General features: G+C 38.5%; 1 protein-coding gene and 2 pseudogenes across 1 annotated transcript; 2 read left to right on the plus strand and 1 right to left on the minus strand.

Moving 5' to 3' along the window:
* Window positions 1-77: 77 nt before the first annotated feature.
* LOC134375678 (actin-related protein 3-like) lies at window positions 78-1335 on the minus strand (annotated as a pseudogene).
* A 7467-nt stretch (window positions 1336-8802) lies between these two features.
* LOC134377211 (olfactory receptor 4S1) lies at window positions 8803-9732 on the plus strand. Its single transcript, XM_063095846.1, has one exon. The coding sequence runs from the start codon at window positions 8803-8805 to the stop codon at window positions 9730-9732; it is 930 nt and encodes a 309-aa protein (XP_062951916.1).
* A 7605-nt stretch (window positions 9733-17337) lies between these two features.
* Window positions 17338-18123, plus strand: LOC134376446 (olfactory receptor 4C3D-like; annotated as a pseudogene).
* Window positions 18124-26541: the final 8418 nt, after the last annotated feature.

Raw genomic sequence — 26541 nt, forward strand, 5'->3', positions numbered from 1 at the left:
GCCACCCAGATGAAACAGGTAATCAGAAAGATTACCTCTTTCCCACCTTCCTAACGCCAATAATTATGAAGTCAATTTTATGACATGACTCCAAACACTGGATTGTGATGACAAATGCTTGGTTCAATTTCTTCATAATCTTTTTTGGTGTGGTATACTTGGTAGAAATCAGGCGTGGAAGCCAGCATCGATCCTCCAAACCAAACTGTATATCGCTGCATGTGGTGTGTAATGACTTACACATCAACAGGTTTTGGCTTCAATCTACCGCCGCTCAATTCCTCACTTAATTTCAGCCTGGTATGTACAGTTCTTTTCAAATCTCCTTGCAAGCGAGGTCCAAAGTGCCTGAACATGGTTGAACCTCCAGAAAGGACAATATTCTTGTAGAGAGGATGTCTGACATTAATAGGACAGTTCTGAATCACTTCATCTACAGCTTCTGGGAGAGGCTGTGTAAAGTCTGGGTTAGCAAACTCTGGACGGAAAAGGATTTCAGGTCCCCCAAATCTCTCATAACCAACATCAATGGAAAATTCTTTCTTTGAGATGGCATTGATTCCAGTATACTGTTTAATCCACTTTGACCCATCTGTGTCATACTTGCTAAATTCTTTTACTAAATCTGGGAAGACAAAAATAATAGTCCTCCTTCACTGCCTTAGCAGTTTCCAGGGATTGCTCGGGAGGGATTCCTACTACTTGGTCTCTGAGCAGTTGCTGAATAAAATATGTTATATCTCGTCCTGCAATTGGAATGAGTTTAATACAGCTGCCAATCACATACCTTTCAGCCACAGGAATGACATGAGTGACACCGTCTCCACTGTCTATTACAGTGCCAGTCAATGACCATTCTCCTACTTGTCTTGAGGTCCAGGGCATAGATAAGGCAAGAACAGCCTGCCCAGCAATGTATAAGCCTGGAACATTGAAGGACTCAAACATTATTTCCGCAGTATATCCCCTACTTTCTGGAGTATTCGGTGGAGGTTCAGTCAAAAGAAAATAATGATCTTCGGGTTCTGCTCTTAAATATTTAAAGATCACCCGCTCCCTAAACCTTTCCATCAAGTCCCAATCTTCAACTATACGATGGCAGATTGGCCACTTTGTTGCGTATGTGGGTTTTCGCAGTGCTTCATCATCAATGAAGAAGTCTAGGTCATCGACACCTTTCATCACCCTCTTTCAAGCTGGATTTCCCACTTCTGCTGACTCCTTAATAGCAATACAGGAAGGGATAATAAACTGTGGTTCTGTATTTCCAGCAAATCCCAGTTTCGTATACCTGGTGCCACAGTCCACCACACATGCTGGCAGCCTTCCCACCATCTTTCCTCCTCACCCGCTGGCACCACTGCCACAGCGCTTGGTGCTGGTAGAGGCCAGAGGCTGATGCCCTCAGGTGGCCTTCCCAGCAAGCCAAGATGGCCACTGGGGCCAATGTCATGGTCGGGCCCACGTTTCTTGCTAGAATATCTGTAATGAGTATGAATGAACTTGGGCAAATTGCTTACTCTCTCTGAGCCTTTACATTCTTTGTCTTTAAAATGGGGATAAGAACAGTAAATACACAATGTATTGAGGATTAAATAATATGAACTACCTTGTTGTATTATTTTATAATACAAATCATAAAAGTGAAAATTATAAATTATTATTATTTTCTTTGGGAAGAGTCTGAGTCAGAATAGAATCTCTTGAATGGAAGAGACGATGGAATAATTCTTGGCTTGGATCACCCAAGTGTGTTGTTGTCTCATCTTTATCCTTAGAGGACTTGGCTGTAAGAGCAGGTGGACTACCTAGACTACCTTGCACATTAGGTATCCCTAGTTTTGAGATTCTTTGTATTTGAGATTTAGTAAAAATGTTTTGAAATACGTAGAAATTAAAAAAACAAGACAAAACAAAACTTGGAAATATATCCTATAGCATTGCTCTTATAAACCAATCTCCCACCTAAGTCTGACATGCAACCATTGAGATCTAGTAGAAGCTGATATTTACTGAGCACCTACTAAGTGCCAGGCACTGTACTAAATGCTTTTACATCATCTCTCAACAGGCTCACAACAACCATCCTAGGTGATATGTGTTGTAATTGTCTCCATTTTACATATGAGGACAAATGTGAAATGTCCTTATATGTAAAGGAGAGGACATTTTGTACTGATTTTCTGAGAGGTCAAGTTACTTGCCCAATGCCGTTAATCTAGGGAGCGGCAGATTTAGTCTCATGGAACCCGGCTCCAGAGTCTGGGCTTTACAGACTGTGATGCTGCCTCCAAGAACAGTTTTCAGAGGATGGCCAGTAAACTAGCTGTGCAATCCCAGGCAGGAATTTGGTCCTTGTCGATTCTTTTTGGAATGTTACATAAGAGCAGATACAAACAATGTGCATGTCCTACACTTGCTGTAAGACTAAATAAAAACAAAATGTTGTAGAATTTCATGTAATAATGATGAGGAGATTTGCCTGCTACCTAAGTCTTTTTTGGGTATTCACAGTGACTATATTATTTTTGTTCTAGCGTTTTTCAGTGACTGAAACTGGAAGGCTATTTTCAGGGCTATCTCTTCTATTCTGTGGGTAAATGGAACCATTTTCAGATTTTTAGAAGTAGGTAGAAAAAGAATTCTTTGGTAAAATACATATATTTTCTGTTGAGAATATCCGGGAGACAGAAGATACTTAATAATCCTAGGCAGAATATCCCAGGAGATGACAATTATTTCCTTGTTCCTGTTTGTCATTGCCATTGCTTATTGTTCCCTGATTTCATCTGCATCTTAATTTGGCTTCTCTGAGTGTAAACCCTTAGTGCCAACTGCTGTGGTCTATTTATGCCCCAGGCATTTTATTCTTCCCCTCAGTCTTCTGTGAGCCCCATTCCAGGACCCTAACTCTCCTGGAGATGCAGGGACTGGAGCTTATCTAAGTGCTTATAATACATGATGGAGGATCTCCTTTACTTTCTTACTATTAACAAATGTCATTTGATTTGTTTATTTGCAACCACAATAATGAAATGTGACAAAAGCAGTGCTCAGATACAGTCCTGTGGGATTTCACTTTCTTTGTCCCTTCTCTCTACCAGCCTGCCCTTGATGATAAACTCTTAATTACAACCCACCATCCTACAGTTTTGCTGATGTACTCGTGGTAGAACTCATTGCAGTTTCCCAAGTTTATTGACTGATATGCCAAGAAGAGAAGGCCTGAGGCCCAGCTTTCTAGTGTCCACATCTCTCTCTCTTTTTGTTTAAAATTTCATTTTATCCTTAAAACATCCCTGTTGGGAAAGGCTTTTGACACAATGCTAGGTATTTAGGAGGCAGTGAACAATTTTTTGTAGAATTTAATACAATTACAGTTGGCTTTTTATATTCTTGGGTTCCACAGCCATGGATTCAACCACCATGGATCAAAAATGTTTGAAAAACACAATAAAAAATAACATAAATAAAAATAGAGTATAACAATTACTTACACAGTATTTACATTGTATTAGATATTATGAGTAATCTAGGGATGATTTAAAGTGTATGGGAGGATGTGTGTAGGTTATATGCAAATACTACACCATTTTATATAAGTGACTTGGGCATCTGCAGATTTTAGGATATGCAAGGGGCTCTGGAACCAATCCTCCATGGACACCAAGGGATGACTGTACTTATTTTATAATAATTTATTCACAAATTACTTAGAATCTGAGACAGTTGTTTATTCATTCACTTATGCATTTCATATGTTCATTCATTTGTTTAACATGCTTTTATTTTCTCAGGTCTGTCTCTGATCTAGATTTATTCTGATACTATACATCTAGGGTAAACATTTGTATGGAAACTCACAATTTCTATATAACAAGATGCTTTCCACATAGTATATTTTAGCTGTAGTATAAAGTGAGAGTTAGTTGTGACTGTGTGTGAACTTGAGAAAATAATTCTGTGAGATGTAGATCCTGCCTGTGTAAAATGAGGGACTAAATAATATGCATTTCCCAAGAGGGTCGCATATAGATTTGAACTAATAAGTGCAATAACCTTAGCTTGTGTCAGGCACATATTAGTGCTCGGTAAATATTAGTTAAATGAAATAAGAGGATGTGTAGTTGTAAATCCTATAAATGTATAAGTTATTGTTATTGTATTGGATCCCTTATAGCTGTTACTCATTCATTCAGTTATTTATTTATTTTATTTTATTTTTATTTTTTATTTTTTTTAAATTTTATTTTGTCGATATACATTGTAGCTGATTATTGCTCCCCATCACCAAAACCTCCCTCCCTTCCCCCCCCCAACAATGTCCTTTCTGTTTGCTTGTCATATCAACTTCAAATAATTATGGTTGTTATATCTTCTTCCCCCCCCCTGGTTTGTGTGTGTGTGTGTGTGTGTGTGAATTTATATATTAATTTTTAGCTCCCTCCAATAAGTGAGAACATGTGGTATTTCTCTTTCTGTGCCTGACTTGTTTCACTTGATATAATTCTCTCAAGGTCCATCCATGTTGTTGCAAATGGCAGTATTTCATTCGTTTTTATAGCTGAGTAGTATTCCATTGTGTAGATGTACCACATTTTCCGTATCCACTCATCTGATGATGGGCATTTGGGCTGGTTCCAACTCTTAGGTTCCTTAAACAATTGCAAATAGATCTACCATACGACCCAGCCATCCCACTGTTGGGAATATACCCAGAGGAATGGAAATCATCAAGTCGAAGGTATACCTGTTCCCCAATGTTCATTGCAGCACTCTTTACAATAGTCATTCAGTTATTTAAATCAAGAAATATTAATCAAGCACCTATGATGCACCAGGCAGTGTTCTGAGGATGCCTCAGAGAACAAAACGAAGAACCTGCCTCATGGAGCTGGTATTCTCATGGGGGGAGGCAGATGATAAAATACACAAATAATAAATTAATCATATAATATGTCCAAAAGAGATATGTAGCATGGAAAGAAGAAAAATCAGAGCAAGGCAAGGAGGACTGGGAGCACTGAGAGGTTGTAATTTTAAATAGGTGGTCAAATAGCCTCTTTAAATAAGCAATATTTGCATAAAGACTTGAGGGAGTATGTCAGTAGATATCTCGGGGAAGAATATTCCAGGCAGAAGGAAAAACCAGTGCAAAGATCCCAAGATAGCAGCATGTGTTTGATAGATATTAAGGAGGCAGTGTGCTTGAAAAGGAGTGAACAAAGGGGAGATTGAGAGATGATGAGGTTAGAGAAGCAATTTCATTTTTTTGTGTGTGGTTATACAGTTTTCCCAGAACCATTTATTGAAGAGACTTTCCTTTCTCCATTGTGCGTTCATGGCATTTTTGTCAAAATCAAAAGACCATAAATGAATGGATTTATTTCTGGGCTCTCTGTTCTGTTTCATTGGTCCATGTATCTGTCTTTATGCCAGTACCATTCTGTTTTGATCACTATAGCTTAATGTTATGTATTTTCTCTTTTTTAAAATTTGCTATTTTAAAATGGGATATATTTAAATTTAAATTTAATTTTATTAGTTATGCATATCCATGGGGTACAAAGCTGAGCATCACAACCTGTGCCCAAGATGTAATCGACAGATTAATACTATCAGCATACCCATTACAATAGTATATTTTGAAATCAGATAGTGTGATGATTCTTGGCTTGTTCATGATTGCCTTGGCTCTTTGGGGTCCTTAATGGTTCCATATAAATTTTAGGATTTTTTTATCTGTAAAAAATGTCATTGGAATTTTGATGGAGATTACATTGAATCTGTAGATCTCTTTGGGTAGTACTGACCCTTTAACAGTATTAATTCTTCCAATCCATGAAGGTGGGATGTCTTTCCATTTACTTGTGTCTTTTCGATTTCATTCATCAATGTTTTGTAGTTTTCAGTGTATAGATCTTTCAACTTCTAGGTTAAATTTATTCCTAATTATTTTATTATTTTTTTTGTAGCTATTGAAAAGGGAATTGTTTTCTTAATTTTTTTTCAGATAGTTTGTTACTGTATAGAAATGCTACTGATATTTGCATGATTTTTTTGTATCTTGCAACTTTACTGAATTGGTTAGTTCTAACAACTTTTTGTGGAGTCTTTAGAGTTTCTATATATAAGATCATGTCACCTGTGAAAAGAGAAAATTTAACTTCTTCCTTTCTAATTTGGATGGTTTTTAGTTCTTTCTCTTGCCTAATTGCTTTGGCTAGCAGTTTCAGTATGATGTTGAACAGAAGTACCAAAAGTGGGCATCCTCATCTTTTTCTTGAGCTAGAGCAAAAGGTCTCAATTTTTCACCATTGAATTTGTTATTAGCTGTGGGCTTGTCATGTATGGCCTTTATTGTTTTAAGGTACATTCTTTCTATACCTAATTTGTTGAGAGTTTTTATCATAAGAGGATACAGAATTTTGTCAAATGCTTTTTCTGCGTCTGTTGAGATGATCATATGGTTTTTGTTCTTCATTATGTTAATGAGGTATTTGACATTTATTGATTTGCCTATATTGAACCCATCCTTGTATCTCAGAAATAAATCCCACTTGATCATGGTGAATGATCCTTTTAATGGGCTATTGAATTTTATTTGCTAGAATTTCATTGAGGATTTTCACATCTATGTTCCTCAAGAATATTGTCCTGAATTTTTTTTTTGTTTTGTTCCAGTGTCCTTGTCTGGCTTTGGTGTCAGGGTAATGCTGGCCTCATAAAATGAATTTGGAAGAGTTTGGGGAAGATCAGTTTTTTGGAAGAATTTGAGAAGGATTTTTTTTTTCTTTCTTTCTTTCTCTCTTTCTTTCTGTCTCTCTCTCTCTCTCTTTTTCTTTTTTTGGTTATGAATATTCATGGGGTACAAAGCTGACTGTTACCACTCATGCTCAAGATGTGATGGCCAGATCAATACTGTCGGCATGCCATTATTTAAATGTTTGGTAGAATTCAGTAGTGAAGTGATCAGTTCTTGGGTTTTTCTTTGATGAGAGACTTATTATTACTGATTCAACCTCCTTACTAATTATTAGTCTGTTCAGATTGTCTATTTCTTCATGATTAAGTCTTGGCAGGTTGTATGTGTCTAGGAATTTGTCTATTTCTTCTAGGTTATCTAATTTCTTGGAGTATAATTGTTTATAGTAGTCTCTTATGATCTTCTGTATTTTTGTGCAATGTGTCCTCTTTCATTTCTGATTTTTATCTGAGTCTTCTGTCTTTTTTATATTTTAAAAAATAATTTCAATCTTTATGTTAGTTTCTAGTTTTGGTTGTTTTCCTGATTTTGTTGAATTGTTTCTCTATAATTTATTGATGCTTGCTGAGCTTCGTAAAGAAATTATACTGAATTCTCTGTCAAGCTGTTCATTTATTTCCATTTTTGGGGGGTCAGCAACTTGGAAATTATTGTTTTTATAATGTTATGTCTCCTGTTCTTCATGTTTCTCATTGCTTCTAAGTTTATGTCTATGTACTACATGAACAGTCATCTCTTCCAGATTTTGTGAGCTAGTTTTAGTGTGGAAACACCTTGCCCTGCAGGGAATGGCTGTTAAGAATCTTGCTGGGTGGGTGCAATGGTTCTGGCATCAGTGGGATGCAGCTGTGTAGTCTCTGGACATCTCTGTCAGCTGAGGTCAGTGTTGATGCAGATTGCAGTAATCCTCAGTGGGCAATGCTGTAGATGTCTGCAGTGGTAGTGAGGGTAGTTGAGATCTTTTGTGGCAATGGCTGCTAAAGACTTCTTTTTCTCCCTCTGTGAAAATTGCAGCTGAGGGGCATCCTTCTTGGCACTGAGTCTGGCTTGCGTGCCCCCTCTTGGTTGTGGTGGCGCAGATGTCTGAGGAGTGGCACCTGTGAAGAAGCCAGGAAGCTGAGGCCTAAAGCATGGGCATGCATGGAGGACTGCGGCTCTGGGATTTGTGGTGGTAGTGGCACTGGTATCTGGGGTGCAGGCAATTCTGCTGCCACATTGATAACAGTATACAAGACATGGGTTCTTATGAAGCAGCCATGGAGCTGAGAATAGGAGCATAGATGTTTGCAGAGTTACGGTGTCTCGGAGATGCAGTGGAGACTAACTCTCTATGGTGGCTGTTCTGGTGCTGAGAATGTGGGCATGCTCAGAGACAATTTGGCTCCAGGGCCTGGAGTGCAAACTAGCTCACTCTGGGAATGGCCCCAGTGTCTGAGAGTGTGTGTGTGCAGTGCAGCCACAAAGCCTGGGTCTGGAGTGTGGGCACTTGAGGAGCAGCTGTGGCTCACGGGTTGGGGTATGCATGTGGTTGGGAGAGGTGGTGGCTCCTTTCCTGAAGTGGCTCAACAGCATCTTGTTCTTGGGAGGGGAGAGGTGTGAAGCCGTGTCCCCCTCTCTGGGGTTCCCTGGTGGGAATGGCAGCTGGTTACTTCAGTGGCAAAAGATGCTGGTGTCCTCTGTGAAGTCTGCTGCTGGGGACCACAATTGTTCCCACCATGTGGCTGATACTAATAGCCTCCACCTTTCTTCTTTGTCTCTTGTTGGCTCTTGGCAGCTCAAGTATGTCAGTCTCACCAACAATACTTCCTGTGTACTTATTATCCATTTTTTTTCTTCACTGTGTTGCTGCAGATTCTTCAGTGGGCCCTTGAGCCCTATCAGGGCTATTTGGATTTGTGGTCAGCTGTCTCTCTCTCTCTATTTTTTTTTTTTTTTTTTTTTGGTGGGGGGATGAAGGCTGGTATCTTGGTTATGTCTCAGGAAATTTGTGTCTTTACAGAGCCAGCCACACTGTCATTGCTCCAGGTAGAGAATCCATGGATGCCAAGAACAATGTGACTGAGTTTGTTTTATTCGGCCTTTTCCAGAGCAGGGAGATGCAGTATGCATGCTTTGTGGTGTTCTCCCTCTTCCATGTCCTCACCATCCTGGGTAATCTTCTGGTCATCACCACCATCAGTGCCAGCAAGACCCTGAATTCTCCCATGTATTTCTTCCTCAGCCACCTGTCTTTTGCCGACATGTGTTATCCATCTGCCACTACACCCAAGATGATTGCTGACACTTTTATGGAGCGCAAGATCATCTCCTTCAATGGCTGCATGACCCAGCTCTTTTCTGCTCACTTCTTTGGTGGCACTGAGATCTTCCTCCTCACAGCCATGGCCTATGACCGTTACGTGGCCATCTGTAGGCCCCTGCATTACACATGCATCATGGATCGGTGGAAATGTGGTTTGCTGGTGGGGGCCTCCTGGGTAGCTGGCTTCCTGCATTCCCTTCTGCAGACCCTTTTCACAGTCCAGTTGCCCTTTTGTGGGCCCAATGAGATAGACAACTTCTTCTGTGATGTTCATCCCCTGCTGAAGTTGGCCTGTGCAGACACCTCTGTGGTAGGGCTCATGGTGGTGGCCAACAGTGGCATGATCTCTTTAGTCTCCTTTCTCATTCTTATCATTTCCTACGTGGTCATCTTACTGAACCTGAGAAGCCGGTCATCTGAGGGCCGGCGCAAGGCACTCTCGACATGTGGCTCACACATCATCACGGTCCTTTTGGTCCTCGTGCCCCCCATGTTCATGTACATTCGTCCCTCCACCACCCTGGCTGCAGACAAACTTGTCATCCTCTTTAACATTGTGATGCCCCCTTTGCTCAACCCTCTCATCTACACATTAAGGAACAATGAGGTGAAAAGTGCCATGAGGAAGCTGTTTATGATCAAGGGAAGTTTAGGAGAGAAGTGACATTCCAGAGAATCTCAATCCTGCATGGATTTTGGGAGACTTCCCATCCTGTAGCATCAAGCACAGGCTTTTTATCTTCAGTTTGATGCTTGTAATGATAACTGACCTCCTAGCTCTTTTCATTTTAATAAAATATTCTTTCAACCCTTCATTCATTAAATATTTATTGAGTGTCCGCAATGAGTGGGGCGCTGGAAATACAAATAAAAGTAAGGTGTCATCTTTACTCTCAAGAAGGTTACAGTCCAAGAGACTCGTAATGTAATATTTCAGAGCTCGTTCAGGAGTCTTGTGAGAGCCTGTGAATGAGGGAGTCTGTTGGATGTCCAGGTTTCTCATGTATGCACTGGATAAAAGCACTACATAATTTCTCTATGTTGGCTAATGCGGTGCTCAATGAAACTCATTCTCTTCTCTGTTATGATATTTAAGCCACTTTACTCTTATGCCTTCACATCATGTTCTCAGCAGGCAGATGAATAAATAAATAAATGTGGAGAGGATAAGTGATTCACCCAAAGTCACACAGTTAGTCGAGAGCAGTGTGGGCACAATAACCCAGGGCCCTAAGTCTGCTTTCAGTGCTTTTCTCACCTCAGGACCATTTGACAAAGAGTGAGTGAATGGACACCAAGCAGGATTGACCAAGAACTTTTGAAAGATGAAGGATTGATAGTGACTTGGGATGATGGAGCAGAGCTGGGGCGAGCAAGTTTGCAGCGCTCCTTCCAGAGGTGCTGGTTCCTCTCTTTCCAACAGAGCAGGGACCACTGCCCCCATGAGTCCCCTTTGCTTTGCTCCGTTTCCCAGCTGGAGAGAGCCAGGTTTGTGCAAGATGGAATTAGAAGAGCCTAGCAGATGTCTCACTTAGCCATTCGTGGGTCATTTAATCTCACTGGGTCTCAATTTCCACGTTTACAAAAGGAGACATTAACAATACCAGCCTCAGAAGGTTGTGTGAGGTCCTGCAGGACTCTGTAAAGGCCTATATCAGAGTCTGTTGCTCAAAGGCTGCTCCTACCTGTTTCTTTGTAATGTCTTCTAGTCCCTTTTCTCTTTCTATTCCCTCTCTGTCTTGGTTCTTTCCTCTAAAGCCCTTGTATGTATCAGGCTTATGCCACAATTTATTCCACAAACATTTATTGAACATTCAGCATGTGCTAGGTACTATTCTCAGGGCTGGGGGTACAGCAGAAAAGAAAGCAGACAAGACTTCTTGTGCTCATGGAGCTTATATTTTAGTGTGTGATAAAATCTGACTCTTACAGAATTCTTCCAAAATGGCAGACATTGTTCTAAGAGTTTCGATTTTATTAACTCCTTTAATCCTTTCAACAACCCCCTAAAGTAGGCATAATTATCAGGAGGAGTGTGATGAGGATTGGGTGAGGATTGCAGTGGTAGAAAAACTCTTTATGTCCATCTGATGCCTAACAAACACAAATGCAAATGGTGATCTTGACTGTGGGAATAATTACAACAAAATAACCGCTGACACCTTGAAAGCACAGTGTTCTCTGAAATTTTCATATGTCACCTTAATCTGTATTGAATAAATAACATCCTTATAAAACTCTTTGGAAGAATGTGGGAACATGTAGAGTTATTGAGGTTTAAAGATTGTAGTGGATTGAATTCTGTCCCCCCATAACTCACTGAAGCTTGAATTGTGTCCCCCAAGTTTCACGTATTAGAAACTTAGCCTCCACTGTGACTTGTAAGAGGGTGGGAAATCCTATTATGGTCATTGAAAGGTGGAGCCTTGAAGAGGTGTTTCGATTGTGGGACTGTGCAGTAGTGACTGGATTAAAAATGCTGGTCAGGGGTGTGGTTCTGAGGGCTTTAAAAGAAGAGGAGAGTCTCTCTCTGCTTCCACCATCTTGCAATGTGAGACCCCTGGTTCACTGTCGCCACCACCAGATGTGTTCCTTGGACTTTGGACTTCCCAGCCTCAGAAACTAAGCAATAAATTTCATTTTCTTTGTAAATCACCCAGTTTCAAGTATTTTGTTATAAGCCACAGAGATGGACTAATACAAAGATAAATGGGGTTACAGACAGGCTAATGTATGTACATAAGATTATATATAAGGATTGCTAGTTTAGTGCTCTTTCTACTACTGCTTTCATACAATCTTTTAAACTGAAGTGATAGTGGTATACATGTCTTACATATGTTTGCATGCATGTTTGCATATGTGCTTATGTCGATGAAGATAGATATTTAAGGACATATATGTAAACATATGGATGCACACATATAAATGTATTTATCTATATTTACTGAAGAAGTTTTACTGTACCAGGTAAAGTTTCAAAGTTTCAGAGTTTAGGCATTTATATGTGAAAGTGAGCTACAATGGCATCTAGAAATTCTACACTTTTCTTTGAGGAAATCAAGGCATTTTCATCATGGAATTGTTGGAGCTGAGGTGACTAGAACTTGATTAGTCAGGAATCCATTCTCCCTCTTTACTCCTGTATATGAGTTTGCTCAACTCTGGGGACCATTTTAGGGTACAGAATCATAGGTGTGCTTGGTATGCAGGTGATTGATTCTATCTGCATTATGCCAGAGGGAAAAATTGGGGTTGTAGGGTGTTGATCACGTACTGCAGGGAATAAAAGCCCATCAACTTCAGTTGGGGGGGAAGAGACTGGGTAAGTACTGTAGGAGGAGCTGTGTGAGGTCTGAGAACTTGGCTCAGAGAAGAGGCCACCGTGTGATACAGTGGAAATTGCACTAGATGGAAAGTCAGGAAACGGGGTTCTAGGTGCAGGACCTTCCCTGCCTCCCTCCGAGTTCTCAGGGCCTCCATTTCCTGAAGTATATAAATAAGGAGTTTGGCTTAAATCCCTAATGGTTGTCAGCCCAGATATCCTATGATTCTGTTTTATTCAGGAATGTAGACTATACACCAAATCTGGGTTGATCATATATTTTTCCTGATTAAAAAAATATTTTCCCTAGAATTTTTTTTTGGATCATTTTGTAAAAAGACAGTAGCTCACATAGTTTCATAGATTTATGGACTGTACACAATTATCACAAGAGAAAAAACCTCAAATTAAGAAGATTTAATTGTGTTTCCCAGGACTCCTGTTTTCTTAAAGAGAACCCCGTTTTAATATTCCTACCACAGATATTCTGAGAGTTACTAATGGATGAAGCTCACTGACTGGACACTCAGCCATTCGCCCCCACCCTTCCTCTGAACCCCATTTGACAACCTCTATTTTCTCAACTTCCATTCAGTTGAGACTGCTGTGGTTTAGGAGAGAGCAGAGAAAGGATGTGGTGGTAGTTCTGGTTTTGGGGAAGGGACTGTGATTTCCTTCTTGGAAAGTGGAAGTGTCCACAGTGAAGGCAGAAAAGGAAGGTAGGCCATAGAGGTGAGGTGGTTCCCCATGGCTGATTCCTTTAATAAAAGCATTTTTACATATTATTCATTAAAGAGGCAGTCCCTTCCCCAGTGAATAGGGGTGGTGCCTTTGTCAAAGATCAGATGGCAGTAAGTGTGTGGGGTGATTTCTGGATTCTCTATTCTATTCCATTGGTCAGTGTGTCTGTTTTTATGCCAGTACCATACTGTTTTGGTTATTATAGCTTTGTAGTATAGCTTAAAGTCAGGTAGTGTTATGCCTCCAGCTTTATTTTTTTTGCTGAGCATTGCTTTGGCTATGCGTGGTCTTTTATTGTTCCATATAAATGTCTGGATGTTTTTTTCCATTTCTGAGAAAAATGTCTTTGGAATTTTGATGGGGATTGCATTGAATTTGTATATCACTTTGGGTAGTATGGACATTTTCACTATGTTGATTCTTCCAATCCAAGAGCATGGGATATCTTTCCATCTTCTTGTATCCTCTCTAATTTCTCTCAGCAGTGGTTTGTAGTTCTCATTATAGAGATTTTTCACTTCCTTGGTTAACTCAATTCCTAAGTATTTTATTTTTTTGGTGGCTATTGTAAATGGGCAGGCTTTCTTGATTTCTCGTTCTGCATGTTCACTATTAGAGAAAAGAAATGCTACTGATTTTTGTGTGTTGATTTTGTATCCTGCTACTATGCTGAAATCATTTATCAATTCTAGCAGTTATTTTGTAGAGGTTTTAGGCTGTTCAATATATAGGATCATGTCATCTGCAAACAGGGACAGTTTGACTTCCTCTTTTCCAATCTGGATGCCCTTTATTTCCTTCTCTTCTCTGATTGCTCTGGCTAGTACTTCCAACACTATGTTGAATAGGAGTGGTGAGAGTGGGCATCCTTGTCTAGTTCCTGTTCTTAAAGGAAAAGCTTTCAGCTTTTGCCCATTCAGGATGATATTGGCAGTGGGTTTGGCATATATGAATGGTGCTGGGATAACTGGATATCCATATGCAGGAGAATGAAACTAAATCCATACCTCTCACCGTATACTAAAATCAACTCAAAATGGATTAAGGATTTAAATATACACCCTGAAACAATAAAACTTCTTAAAGAAAACATAGGAGAAACACTTCAGGAAATAGGACTGGGCACAAACTTCATGAATACGACCCCAAAAGCACAGGCAACCAAAGGAAAAAGAAACAAATGGGATTATATCAAACTAAAAAGCTTCTGCACAGCAAAAGAAACAATTAACAGAGTTAAAAGACAACCAACAGAGTGGGAGAAAATATTTGCAAAATATACATCTGACAAAGGATTAATATCCAGAATATATAAGGAACTCAAACAACTTTACAAGAAGAAAACAAGCAACCCAATTAAAAAATGGGCAAAAGAGCTAAGTAGGCATTTCTCTAAGGAAGATATCCAAATGGCCAACAGACATATGAAAAAATGCTCAGCATCACTCAGCATCCGGGAAATGCAAATCAAAACCACATTGAGATACCATCTAACCCCAGTTAGGATGGCTAAAATCCAAAAGACCCTGAACGATAAATGCTGGCGAGGTTGCAGAGAAAAAGGAACTCTCATACATTGTTGGTGGGACTGCAAAATGGTGCAGCCTCTACGGAAAATGGTATGGAGGTTCCTCAAACAATTGCAGATAGATCTACCATACGACCCAGCTATCCCACTGTTGGGAATATACCCAGAGGAATGGAAATCATCAAGTCGAAGGTATACCTGTTCCCCAATGTTCATCGCAGCACTCTTTACAATAGCCAAGAGTTGGAACCAGCCCAAATGTCCATCATCAGATGAGTGGATACGGAAAATGTGGTACATCTACACAATGGAATACTACTCAGCTATAAAAACGAATGAAATACTGCCATTTGCAACAACATGGATGGACCTTGAGAGAATTATATTAAGTGAAACGAGTCAGGCACAGAAAGAGAAATACCACATGTTCTCACTTATTGGTGGGAGCTAAAAATTAATATATAAATTCACACACACACACACACACACACACACAAGCAGGGGGTGGGGGAGAAGATATCACAACCACAATTACTTGAAGATGATATGACAAGCAAACAGAAAGGACATTGTTGGGGGGAGGGGGGAGGAAGAAGGGAGGGAGGTTTTGGTGATGGGGAGCAATAATCAGCCACAATGTATATCGACAAAATAAAATTAAAAAATAAATAAATAAATAAATAAATTAATTTTTTAAAAACAATAAAAATAAAAATAAATAAAAATAAAAATATTGGATACAAAAGAATATATTATATATAATATATGTGCTATAAAACATAATTATTTAATGATCACCCATGAACTTGTTATCCAACCTAAGAACAAAAACATTTCTAATAATTTGTAACATATGCTGCTTCTCTATTCCATTTTTTTTTTTTTTTGCCTCCCACGTTTGGTTTGCACCTTCCTTACTTTGTGAAAATAGCTTTAACATGTGTGTTTATATCCCTTGCCAATATATTGATTTGCTTGCTTTTTATTTTATAAAATGGTGTCGTACATATGCAGTCTTCAGACTCACTTTTTTCCCATAATATAATATTTCAAAGATTCATCCATGTTGTTGCATTTAGTTATATTTCACCATTTTTACTGCTGTACAATATTTCATTGAGTAAATATGCCATAATTATTTTACTATTCTCCTATCAATGTACCTTGGTTGCTTCCGTATTTTCTTTTCCCATATACAAGAGTGCTGTTATAAGAACTCTTGCATGTGTGGAAAAGTTTTCCTGGGGTGTATAGCTAGAGGTGGAAATGCCATGTTGAAGGGTGTATAAATGTTCAACTTTACCAAAAAAATGCCAAATTGCTTTTGAAAGAGGTCGTACCAGTATTCACTCCCACCAGCAATGTATAAGACATTCTGTTGGTGTGCACCCTTGCCAGCATGTGTTACTGCCAAGACTTCTTAATGTGTTTGCCAATCTAGAGGGTATTTATAGTATACCCTCTGTCTTAGTTCACTTGGGCTGCTGTAACAAAAATGATACAGGTGGCTCAAACAATAGATATTTATTTCTCATAGTTCTTGAGGATTGAAGTCTAAGGTCAAGGTGCCAGCAGATTCGACATCTGTAGAGGGCCAGCTTGCTGCTCCATAGAGGGCTGTCTTCTTTCTATGTATGTTCTTACATGGTGGTAGGGGTGAGGGAGCTCCCTGGAACCTCCCTTCTGCTCAAGGTCAGACCATTAGGAATTGCCAAATCTGTGCTTCAAACCCAGGTCTCAGATTATGGGGAGGTTGTAAAATAAGAGCAGTGGCTCACAAATGCAAGGGAAAAGTTCAGTTTCCTAGCAGGCCAGTCGGTTATAGCTGATAACACTTTTTTTTTTTTTTTTTGCAACTTTCATTATTTTACAGGTGAGAAAACTGGTTCAAGAGGTTGAAGTGAATTTCCAAAACTCTCACGGTTACCTTGTGGCAGAGTCAGGACTACATCAGACTTTCAGACTCCCAGTTAGGCACCGTTACCACCAAATTGTGCTGCCTAGAAAAGAAAGAATTACAAAATCTTCAGGCAGCTGGGCTCACCTATAGAATGGAGCAATGAAAAGTGCCTTGGGGCTGACATCAGAATAGCTGCCATCACGTGGCATAATGAAAAGTAAATGCTTGTCTGATCCCAGTTCTTGACACAGAGCTCCTAGGGATGATGGGAGCATCTTTGTTATATTATTTGGTCTTAGTCCCAGGTTCCTAACACAAGTTCTCCTAAGACCCTTAGAAGCTCCATAGTGATGAGTGTCTTTGTATGCTAATGAGGTTACTGGTGCCCGGCTGGTTGTCAGAGGAACTCACCTTGTGATTAGAGGGTGTGAAGTTTCAGCCTCCCTCACCCTCCAACCTCTGGAAAGTGGAGAGGGGCCAGAGATTGAATTAATCACCAATGGCCAGTGATTTAATCAATCATGCCTACAGAATAGATCTTCCATAAAAACCCTAAAGGGAGAGCTTTCAGATTGGTGAAACCATCCATGTGTTGGAAGAGAGGTGCACCCCAAACTCAATGGGGACAGAAGCTCCTGCACTCAGGACCCTTCTGGACCTCACCCTATGTACTTCTTTATCTGGATATTTATTTGTATCCTTTATAATATCCTTTATAATAAACCAGTAAATGTAAGTAAAGTGTTTCCCTGAGTTCTGTGAGCCATTATAGCAAATGAGAAAACCTGAGGAGGGGTTATGGGAACCTCAGATTTGTAGCCAAGTCCAGACAGAAGTGTGGATAACCTGGGGACTATACTTTTTCCTCTTGTATTTGTCCTTTACTGATACCTGCTATTCTTCATGTATGACCCCCAAACTCACTTCTGACTCCTTGTATGAGGGGAGTGCAATCTCTTTTAATAGTTGCATGGCTCAGTTCTTTGCTGCCCACTTATTGGGAGGTGTTGAAATCATTCTGCTCACAGTGATGGCCTAGGACTGCTACATGGCCATCTGCAAACTCCTATACTACATGACCATCATGACCAGGCATCTCTGTGCCACACTGGTGGGGGTGGTTTGGGTGGGGAGCTTCCTGATCTCATTGGCTAGCTCCTTCTGGTCCTTGGGTTGCCCTTCTGTGGGAACAACATGGTCAATCACTTTGTGACTTGTACCCCTTGCTGGAACTTGCCTGCACCAACACATACATATGTCCTTAGTCTGCTGGTGGTCGCCCACGGTAGTGTGATCTGCCTGTTGAACTTCCTCATGCAGCTGTGTCCTACACTGTTATCCTGTGCTCCTTGAGGTCCGGCAGTGCAAAGGGGAAACACAAAACCCTCTCCACCTGTGGGGCCCACATCACTGCTGTTGCCTTGTTCTTTGTGCCCTGTATGTTTATTTCCATGTGGCCATCATCTACTTTGTCCATAGACAAAATAGTGGCTGTGTTTTATTGTATTTGGATACTCATGCTCAACCCCTCATTTATACATTGAGAAATGCAGAGAAATGAAGAATCTCTAGAAAAGGGCCGAGCCCGTGGCGCACTCGGTAGAGTGCTGCGCTGGGAGCGCGGCGACGCTCCCGCCGCGGGTTCGGATCCTATATAGGAATGACCGGTGCACTCACTGGCTGAGTGCCGGTCACGAAAACGACAAAAAAGAAAAAAATGAGCAATTGTAGATGGAGGACACAAGCTGTGGACTGAAAGAAATAACCAGTCACTGTCAATAAGAATTCATATCGTCATGATGAGAGTTGAGAGATCATCAAAAATTTCATAATAAAACTGACCTGAATATTTAAATTTTTGTCTAATATATCCATGTCCCAAATTATTTACCAGACAAATTATTATATGCCAGTTCAATTTCTTCTTAACAGTTTATCTTAAACTGCAGAGCATGGAAGCACCGGCTCTTGCTTCCTCACCCATGTTTGGGATGGAACCTTCTCCAGCCTGGGGTGCAAAGTGTCTGTGATGAGCAGAATTCCCTTGTTGAGATATTAGTAACCTGCTCCTCCAGTTCTGGACACAAGGATATTGATCACAATAGGTACTGATGGCTTACCTATTCCTGATTTCCATATATGATAATATTAGAACAATCTACAGCTTGGGACACTGAGAAAACAGCAAATGAGATTAGGAATGACTGAACTCAAATCATGGAAGAGTCTAGAATAAGTTTTACACAAAAATTAACATAAGCATGCTTACATATAAACTATAATAAGTGGTGAAATTCTGAAATAAATATCTAAATATTGTGTACATGTGAACACATTCACGTACATTGAACATTAACTTGGTATTAGGCATTGTGCTAATCACTTTATAAACAAGATCACACATTGTTCTCACAAGAAGTTTTTTTTTAAAATAAAGAAAATTTATTCATAGCAGCTGTGTTACTTAACCAAAGTTGAGGTGGAATTTAAGTCCAGATCTTTCTTCCAAAAGATACCTCAAGTCTGATTTTCCCAAAATACGCAATGTTTCATGATCTACTGATTTTCCTCTGCGTGCTTTGTTTTGTTTGTGTTTTCTATTTGTGAGAGTCCTGTTATCAACATCTTCATTGTCAATCTCTGATATGCATGTGTTCAAATTTAAAGTCCAGAATCATTATAAAGTATATCATCAAGGAGGCTGTCATTCTCTCTAACCCACTTAGTAAAATGTTTGCTCTTGGTTACTTGTCACCATGAGATGCCTTTGTTTCCCATTTTTCCTGTCTCCCTATAACTTGAGTCTTCTGAATTCTCTGGTCAGCTGTCCCAGGTATTCTGCTTGAGGGTTCAATTTTGTTGATACTATGGTAAAAGGAGTTTTTTTTTTTTTAATGTTCCTTTAGCAAGAATAATAATATAGACAAAAGATGATGTAATTAGATGTAATGACATTTCCTGGGCAGTGCTATTAAGGTATTTTTCCTGATTTCACTAACTTTCAATTTTACTTTTTCACATCTAATGCCAATAATTTAAACACATTCATCTGCAATTTTATGTTTCATGGTATATTCTATTAATCTATTTAAAAGATGATATTTATCTATACTTGTTATCTTAGAAAGTGTTTGCAGCATAATATGGAATTTAAAAAGCAGGTTATGAAACAACATGTGGCCAAGTGTTAGAAAATTCTGTACCTTATTATCTGTATGTGTAGGTATGGATAGGAATATGTTTGGAAGTAGGTTTATCAAAATGGTAACGGTACTTAACTCTGTGGTTAGCTTCCATTTTACTTTGAATTTTTATTCATATTTTAAGTGTTTTTCCACTTACAATAAACATATATGATTTTTCCAGAACAACAAAGGCATACAAAAAAAGAATATGCTAGAATTCATAAATAAACTCAAACTTGCTTCTTGATAAAAAATGACTCAGACACTGTTGTAGATTCTGGGTCACAGCACTAAATATAGTCAAACTAAAATTCCTGTCTTTAGGGAACTACTTAGTCCCTGTTAGTTACTTTGGATGGAAAATGTGCTGGCAGAGGATTTGGTCTGAGTATCAAAAGTTCACATTTTATTGCCTGCTCTTTTTATGTTAGGAAACTCCCAAAAGATTATCATAAAATTACTTTTTATAAAAATAATAGAAGAGAGTTGAGAAAAACAAGTAGGCAGTTTTTCTTTCTGGAACACACAAGCATGAGAGATTTGGGCTTGAGGGTTTTAATGGTGTTCTCCTGAATGTAAGCATTAGCCCCATGTGTAAACTTTCTAGCCTAAGTATGTCCCTATTCAGAAAGATATCATGAAGAAAGCCATAGAACCTTTTGAATATATGTGAAAAAATAAATAAAATACCAGAAAATCATATTCTGTAGTACTTTAATGATTAGCACACTATAATAAAGTGGGTTTTTTTCCAGGAATGCAAGAATCAATTTATATCAGAAAGTTCACTAATATAATGGATTTCCACATCAACAAGTCCATGGAGAAAAATCACATGATTTTATCAATATATTGTGCCCTTTATTTTAGCTATCAGGACCAGTGACTAGAACCTTTTTGGTGTCCTGGAGGTAATTTAGAATGAGACAGAGATCTCTGGCAAGCAACATTTTATGAGATTTTATTAGCTCTTTTATAATCTTCCATTACATGAGGGTAGAGCAGTGTCCCATTCCAGCATACGCCAGATCAGAGTGCTTTTCCCAAGGTTTTATCACTGAATTTCTTCAGTCTCTTCCAAGTTTCTCCTAATTTCAGCATCTTTCCATCACCACATGGAGTAGGTGAAGTAGTCCATGGTGCTTATTTTGTTTAGGAGCCTTTTTTGCCGATTTAAGATTTACATCAAGTTGTGTCTCTATGTGTGAGACTCAAAATACCTGGAGGCTTACACATCTGAGAAGTGGTCTTCTCAGGGAGCCATCAGTTGGCTTATGTCTAGCACTTAAATCTATTCTGTATTAAGGTTGATAAATAGCACTGATTGGAGGAGAAATATATTGTACTGTACTAAATAAGGATATGCAATTAATGCATTGAGAAGTTTTGAAAGGACATAATACTGTGCGTATGAATGTTTTGTACGAAACATAAATTTCACAGTCCAGGAAACCAGTTGTGCAGAAATGTACCACTTTACTATGAGCTCTCATTTTCACCTGAGAGCAAAGATCTTAACTGAGTCAAGTCTATTTTTCTAATATAGTAACTTCAGTTTTAAAACGATTCTATCCACTTTCTTTCATGAATTCCATACTTTTTTCCCAAAGGGTAATTCTATATTTCTAGAGGCTTAAGCACTCTGCTTCCTGAAGTTGGTAGGAAGGAGCCACCTGCTCTTTGCCTCACTTTATTAACATTCCTGCTCTTTGCTTAACATGAAACTCACTGCATCTCTTCCTCAGCATAAACACATATAGTGTTCCACTGAAAATTGTGAATGAGAAACAGGAGGTGCCGACTCAGCTCCTGTTATGATCTGTGGTATTAGTTAGTTGAGGAGATGTAGCTATATTCCCACCCTTTTTCTAGCAGGGATTTGCCACCCCAGTTCTTTATTCACTTTTATTTTGGCTCATTCTAAAAACTTTGGAGCTATCCTTGATTATGCCATCTCTTTAATCTAATAGCAAGTCTATGCACAAATTCTCTTAGTTCAATTTCAAAATATATTGCCTCTTGAAGAGTTCTAGCTCTGGACAAGATGGAGTAAGCACAGTTTAGCCTCACTCTCTCATGGACAGATGCAGCTATAAACCATAGACAGAATGCATGGATAAGCTTTCTGAGGACTCTGAAAGGTAAATGATAGCAGACAGATTGGAAAAGAGATCAGAGCTTAAAGTTTCATTTTTTCTCCACATCTGGTATGACTTGGCTTGGATTCAAAAGTAGCCCAGCACCTGGAACTGTTCACTAGGTACATACAGAAAGGGCTCCAAGAAGACCTCTCTCTTGCTGGTGAGATGTATGGGTCTGAGTGTGAGGGGAGATCTCCTCTTCTTTTCTTCCCCCTCTTTTCTCCTGTTTGGGTCCTTTTCAATCCTGTGGCAGAGAAGCAGTGACAGGGCGACAGTGGTGGCTGTGGTAGCTGGGCAGGTGCCTAACCTCCTAGGGAGGGGGATATTTCTATTTGACAAGAGGAGCTGTGATCTGGAGAGCATGAGAAAAATTGCTACTGCTTTTATTTACTTCTGTCCTCTTGAATCTTGTCCCTAGACACAGCGTCTGTACTGAAGTAGAAATTGTGCAGCACAGTGAGAAAACTAAAGCCAAATTTCCAGAGTCAGAAAGTGGCAGAGAGATCAAAGAGGTGGGAGCTCAAGAGAGTGATCCTGTGAAGTTGTGTATAAATGCCAGGGCTCACCTCTGAGCTTCAAATATGTGGGCCTGAACATAAACAGCATACCAAAGTCTTTGAGAGCTACATTATGGGGTAGACCACCACCCAAGTCCCAGATAGGCCACTGGTTGTGCACATGTGGAACAGATCTGAATACTACTACAAAGGATGTGATAACTGAACTGTCGTTGGAATCACAGTCCACAGAAAGTTGGCTGGAAATTGCAACCCAAACCTAACAAGGAGAATATTGACTGCTAAAACCAAAAATTCAGCATTCTCCTTATTTTAAACAAGATTCAGAGTATCATAACATAATATTAAAAAATATCTGCAATACAACCCAACATTACGCAGTATAGAAAGAACTGGGAAATCTCAGTCTTCAAGGGAAAAGACAATCAATAGATGCCAATCCTGAGATGACACAGATGTTGGAATTAACAAAGGCTTTAAAGCAGCCATTATAACCATGTTCCCAGAAGAAAGGACAAATACACTTGAAATAAATGGAAAGATAGAAAGTGTCAGCAAAGAAATAGAAATTAACAAGAAGTACCAAACTGAAATTTTAGAAATGAAAGATACAATAAGTAAAATAAAAAAACTCACTGGCTGGGCTCAATGGCAGAATGGAAATGACAAAAGAGAGTCAGTCACTTGAGGATAGTTCAGTAGAAATTATCCAATCTTAACCACATAGAGAAACTTTAGAAAAACAAAAAAAAACAACAACACAGTGTCAGAGACTTGTGGGACAATACCAAAATGCCTAATATTCATGTCATCAGAATCTCAGAAAAAGAGGAGAAAGAAAATGGTTTAGAAAAAAAATTTGAAAAAATAATGTCTGAAAACTCCCCAAACACAGTGAGAGATATAAAATTACTGGTTTAATAAGCTCTGCAAACCTCTAACAAGACATATCATAATCAAACTATTAAAAACCAAGACATTTCACAAGATTCCTTCTGTCACTGATTTCTAGTTTTATACCATTATTGATCCAAAAATATAATTTCAATGTTCTTAAATTTGCTAAGATTTGTTCTGTGGCCTAAGATATAATCTATCCTGGAGATGTTCTGTGTGCACTTGTGAAGAATGTGTATTCTATTGCTGTTGGATAGAATGTTCTATATACCTCTGTTAGATCCATTTGATCTAAAGTATAGTTCAAGTTCAGTGTTGCCTTATTTTTGTTTAGATGATATGTCCATTGTTAAAATTGGGATAATAAAGTCCCCTACCATTATTGTATTATAGTGTATCTCTCTCTTCAGATCTATTAATATTTGCTTTATATATTTATGTGCTCTAATGTTGGGTGCATATGTATTTACAATTGTCATATCCTCTTGATGAATTGGCCTCTTTATCATTATATAATGACTTTCTTTGTATATTTTTACAGTTTTTGACTGAAAGTCTATTTTGTCTGATGCAAGTGTAGCTACCCCTGCTCTGTTTTGGTTTCTATTTGTGTGGAATAATTTTTTTCCCATTCCTCCTCTTTCAGTCTATGTATGTCCTTCAAGGTGAAGTGAGTCTGTAATATGCGGCATAGAATTGGGTCATATTTCTTTTTAACTATTCAGCCACTTGATGTCTTTTGATTGGAGAATTTAATCCATTTATATTCAAAGCAATTATTGGAAAATTCACAAATATGTGGAAATTAAACAATATGCTTCTTAACAGCCAATATGTCAAAGAAGAAAGAAAGAAACTACTAGAAGAAAACATAAGGAAACAGGTCCATGACATTGCAATAATTTCTTGGATATTACCCTAAAAGCACGGGCAGCATTTATTGAAGAGGCATTCTCTTCCCCAATGTGTGTTCTTGTTGCTTTTGTCAAAGATCAGGTGGCTTTATGTATGTGGGTTGATTTCTGGGATCTTTCTTCTGTTTCATTGGTCTGAGTGTCTGTTTATATGCTGGTACCATGCTGTTTTGGTTACTATAGCTTTGTAGTATAGTTTGAAGCTAGGGACTGCTATGCATCTGGCTTTTTGTATTTTTTTTTGGCTGAGGATTGCTTTGGCTATTCAGGGTCTTTTGTTGTTCCATTTGAATGTTAGGAATGTTTTTTCTATTTCTGTGAAGAATGTCATTGATATACTGATGGAGATTGCATTGAACCTGTAGATCACTTTGGGTAGTATGGACATTTTCACAATGTTAAGTCTTCCAATCCAAGACCATGGAATGTCCTTCCATCTTTTTGTGTCCTCTTTAATTTCTTTCAACAGTGATTTGCTGTTCACATTGTAGAGATCTTTCATCTCCTTGGTTAAATTGATTCCTAGGTATTTTATTTTTTTGATGACTATTATAAATAGCTTGTCTTCTTGATTTCTTTTTCTGCTAGTTTGTTATTGGAGTATTAAAATGCTACTGTTTTTGTGTGTTGATTTTGTATTGTGCAACTTTACTGAAATCATTTATCACCTTTAAGGGTTTTTTGGTAGGATCTTTCAGTTTTCTATATATAGAATCATGTCATCTGCACACAGGGACAGTTTGACTTTGTCTTTTCCAATTCGGATGCCCTTTATTTCTTTCTCTTACCTGATTGCTCTGGCTAGTAGTTCCAATTGCTCTGGCTAGTAGTTAAATATGAGTGGTGAGAGTGGGCATCCTTGTCTTCTTCCCATTCTTAAGGTTGATATTGGCAGTGGGTTTGTCATACATGGCTTTTATTGTGTTGAGATACTTTCCTTCTGTATCTAATTTGCTAATAGTCCTTATCATGAAGGAATGTTGAATGTTGTGGAATGTTTTTCTGCATCTGTTGAGATAATCATATGGTTTTTGTCTTTGATTTTGTTGATGTGGTGTATCACATTTATTGACTTGCACATGTTGAACCATCCTTGCATCCCTGGGATGAATCCCACTAGATCATGGAGTATATTTTGAATATATTGCTGTATTCTGATTGCTAATATTTTGTTGAGTATTTTTGCATCTATGTTCATCAAAGATATTGGCCCATAGTTTTCTTTTTTTGTTACATTTTTGGTTCTGGTATCAAGGTGATGCTGGCCTCATAGAATAAGTTTGGGAGAGTGACCTCTGTTTCAATTTTTTGGACTACTTTGAAGAGAAATGGTATTCATTCCTCCTTAATGGCTTGGAAGAATTCAGCAGTAAAGCCAACTGGTCCTAGGCTTTTTTGTTGTTGTTGGGAGACTGCTGATTATTGCTTCAATTTTGTTGCTTGTTATTGGTCTGTTCAGATTTTCTGTGTCTTCTTGTTTCAGTCTTGGTAATTTGTATGTGTCAAGAAATTTATCCATTTCCTCTAGGTTTTCAAATTTATTGGTGTATAGTTGTTTAAAATAGTCTCTAATGATTGTTTGTATTTCTGTGGTATTGGTTGTAATGTCTCCTCTTCCATTTCTGATTTCTGTTATTAGGGTCTTCTCTCTTCTTTTTTTAGTTAGCCTTGCCAGTGGTTTTTCTATTTTGTTTATCTTCTCAAAAAAATTACTTTTCATTGCATTGAGCTTTTGTATCATTTTTGGGTATCTATTTCATTTAGTTCTGCTCTGATCTTAATTATTTCCTTCTCTCTACTAATCTTGGGATTGGTTTGTTCTTGTTTTTCTAACTCTTTGAGGTGTAGTATTAAGTTGTTTGAAATCTTTCTATTCTGGACATCCATATGTAGAAGAATGAAACAAGAACTGTACCTTTTGCTGTGGATGAAAATCAGCTCTAACTGGGTTATAGACTTAAATATAATACCTGAATCTATAAAACTCCTAATAGAAAACATAGAAGAAGTACTTCAGGATGTAGGACTGGGCAAAAAAAAAAATTAATAAATAGGATTGTATCAAATTAAAAAGCTTCTGCACAGCAAAAGAATTAACAGAATGAAAAGACCTTCTACAGAATGGGAGAAAATATTTGCAAAGTATGCTTCCAACAAGTGATTAATATACAGAATATACAAAGACTCAAACAACTTAACAGTAAAAAACCAAATAACCTGATTAAAAAATGGGCAAAGGAGCTGAATAGGCATTTCTTAAAGGAAGATGCTGTGGGTTGATTGAATTGTGTCCTCCAAAGTCCATATATTAGTAGCTTAATTCC

The sequence above is a fragment of the Cynocephalus volans genome, chromosome 4, assembly GCF_027409185.1.
Source record: "Cynocephalus volans isolate mCynVol1 chromosome 4, mCynVol1.pri, whole genome shotgun sequence".
In the NCBI taxonomy this organism is placed as follows: domain Eukaryota; kingdom Metazoa; phylum Chordata; class Mammalia; order Dermoptera; family Cynocephalidae; genus Cynocephalus; species Cynocephalus volans.

Bases quoted from the DNA above. Each gene is read 5' to 3' on its own strand.
- LOC134377211 (XM_063095846.1), top strand. From the start codon at position 8,803: ATGGATGCCAAGAACAATGTGACTGAGTTTGTTTTATTCGGCCTTTTC.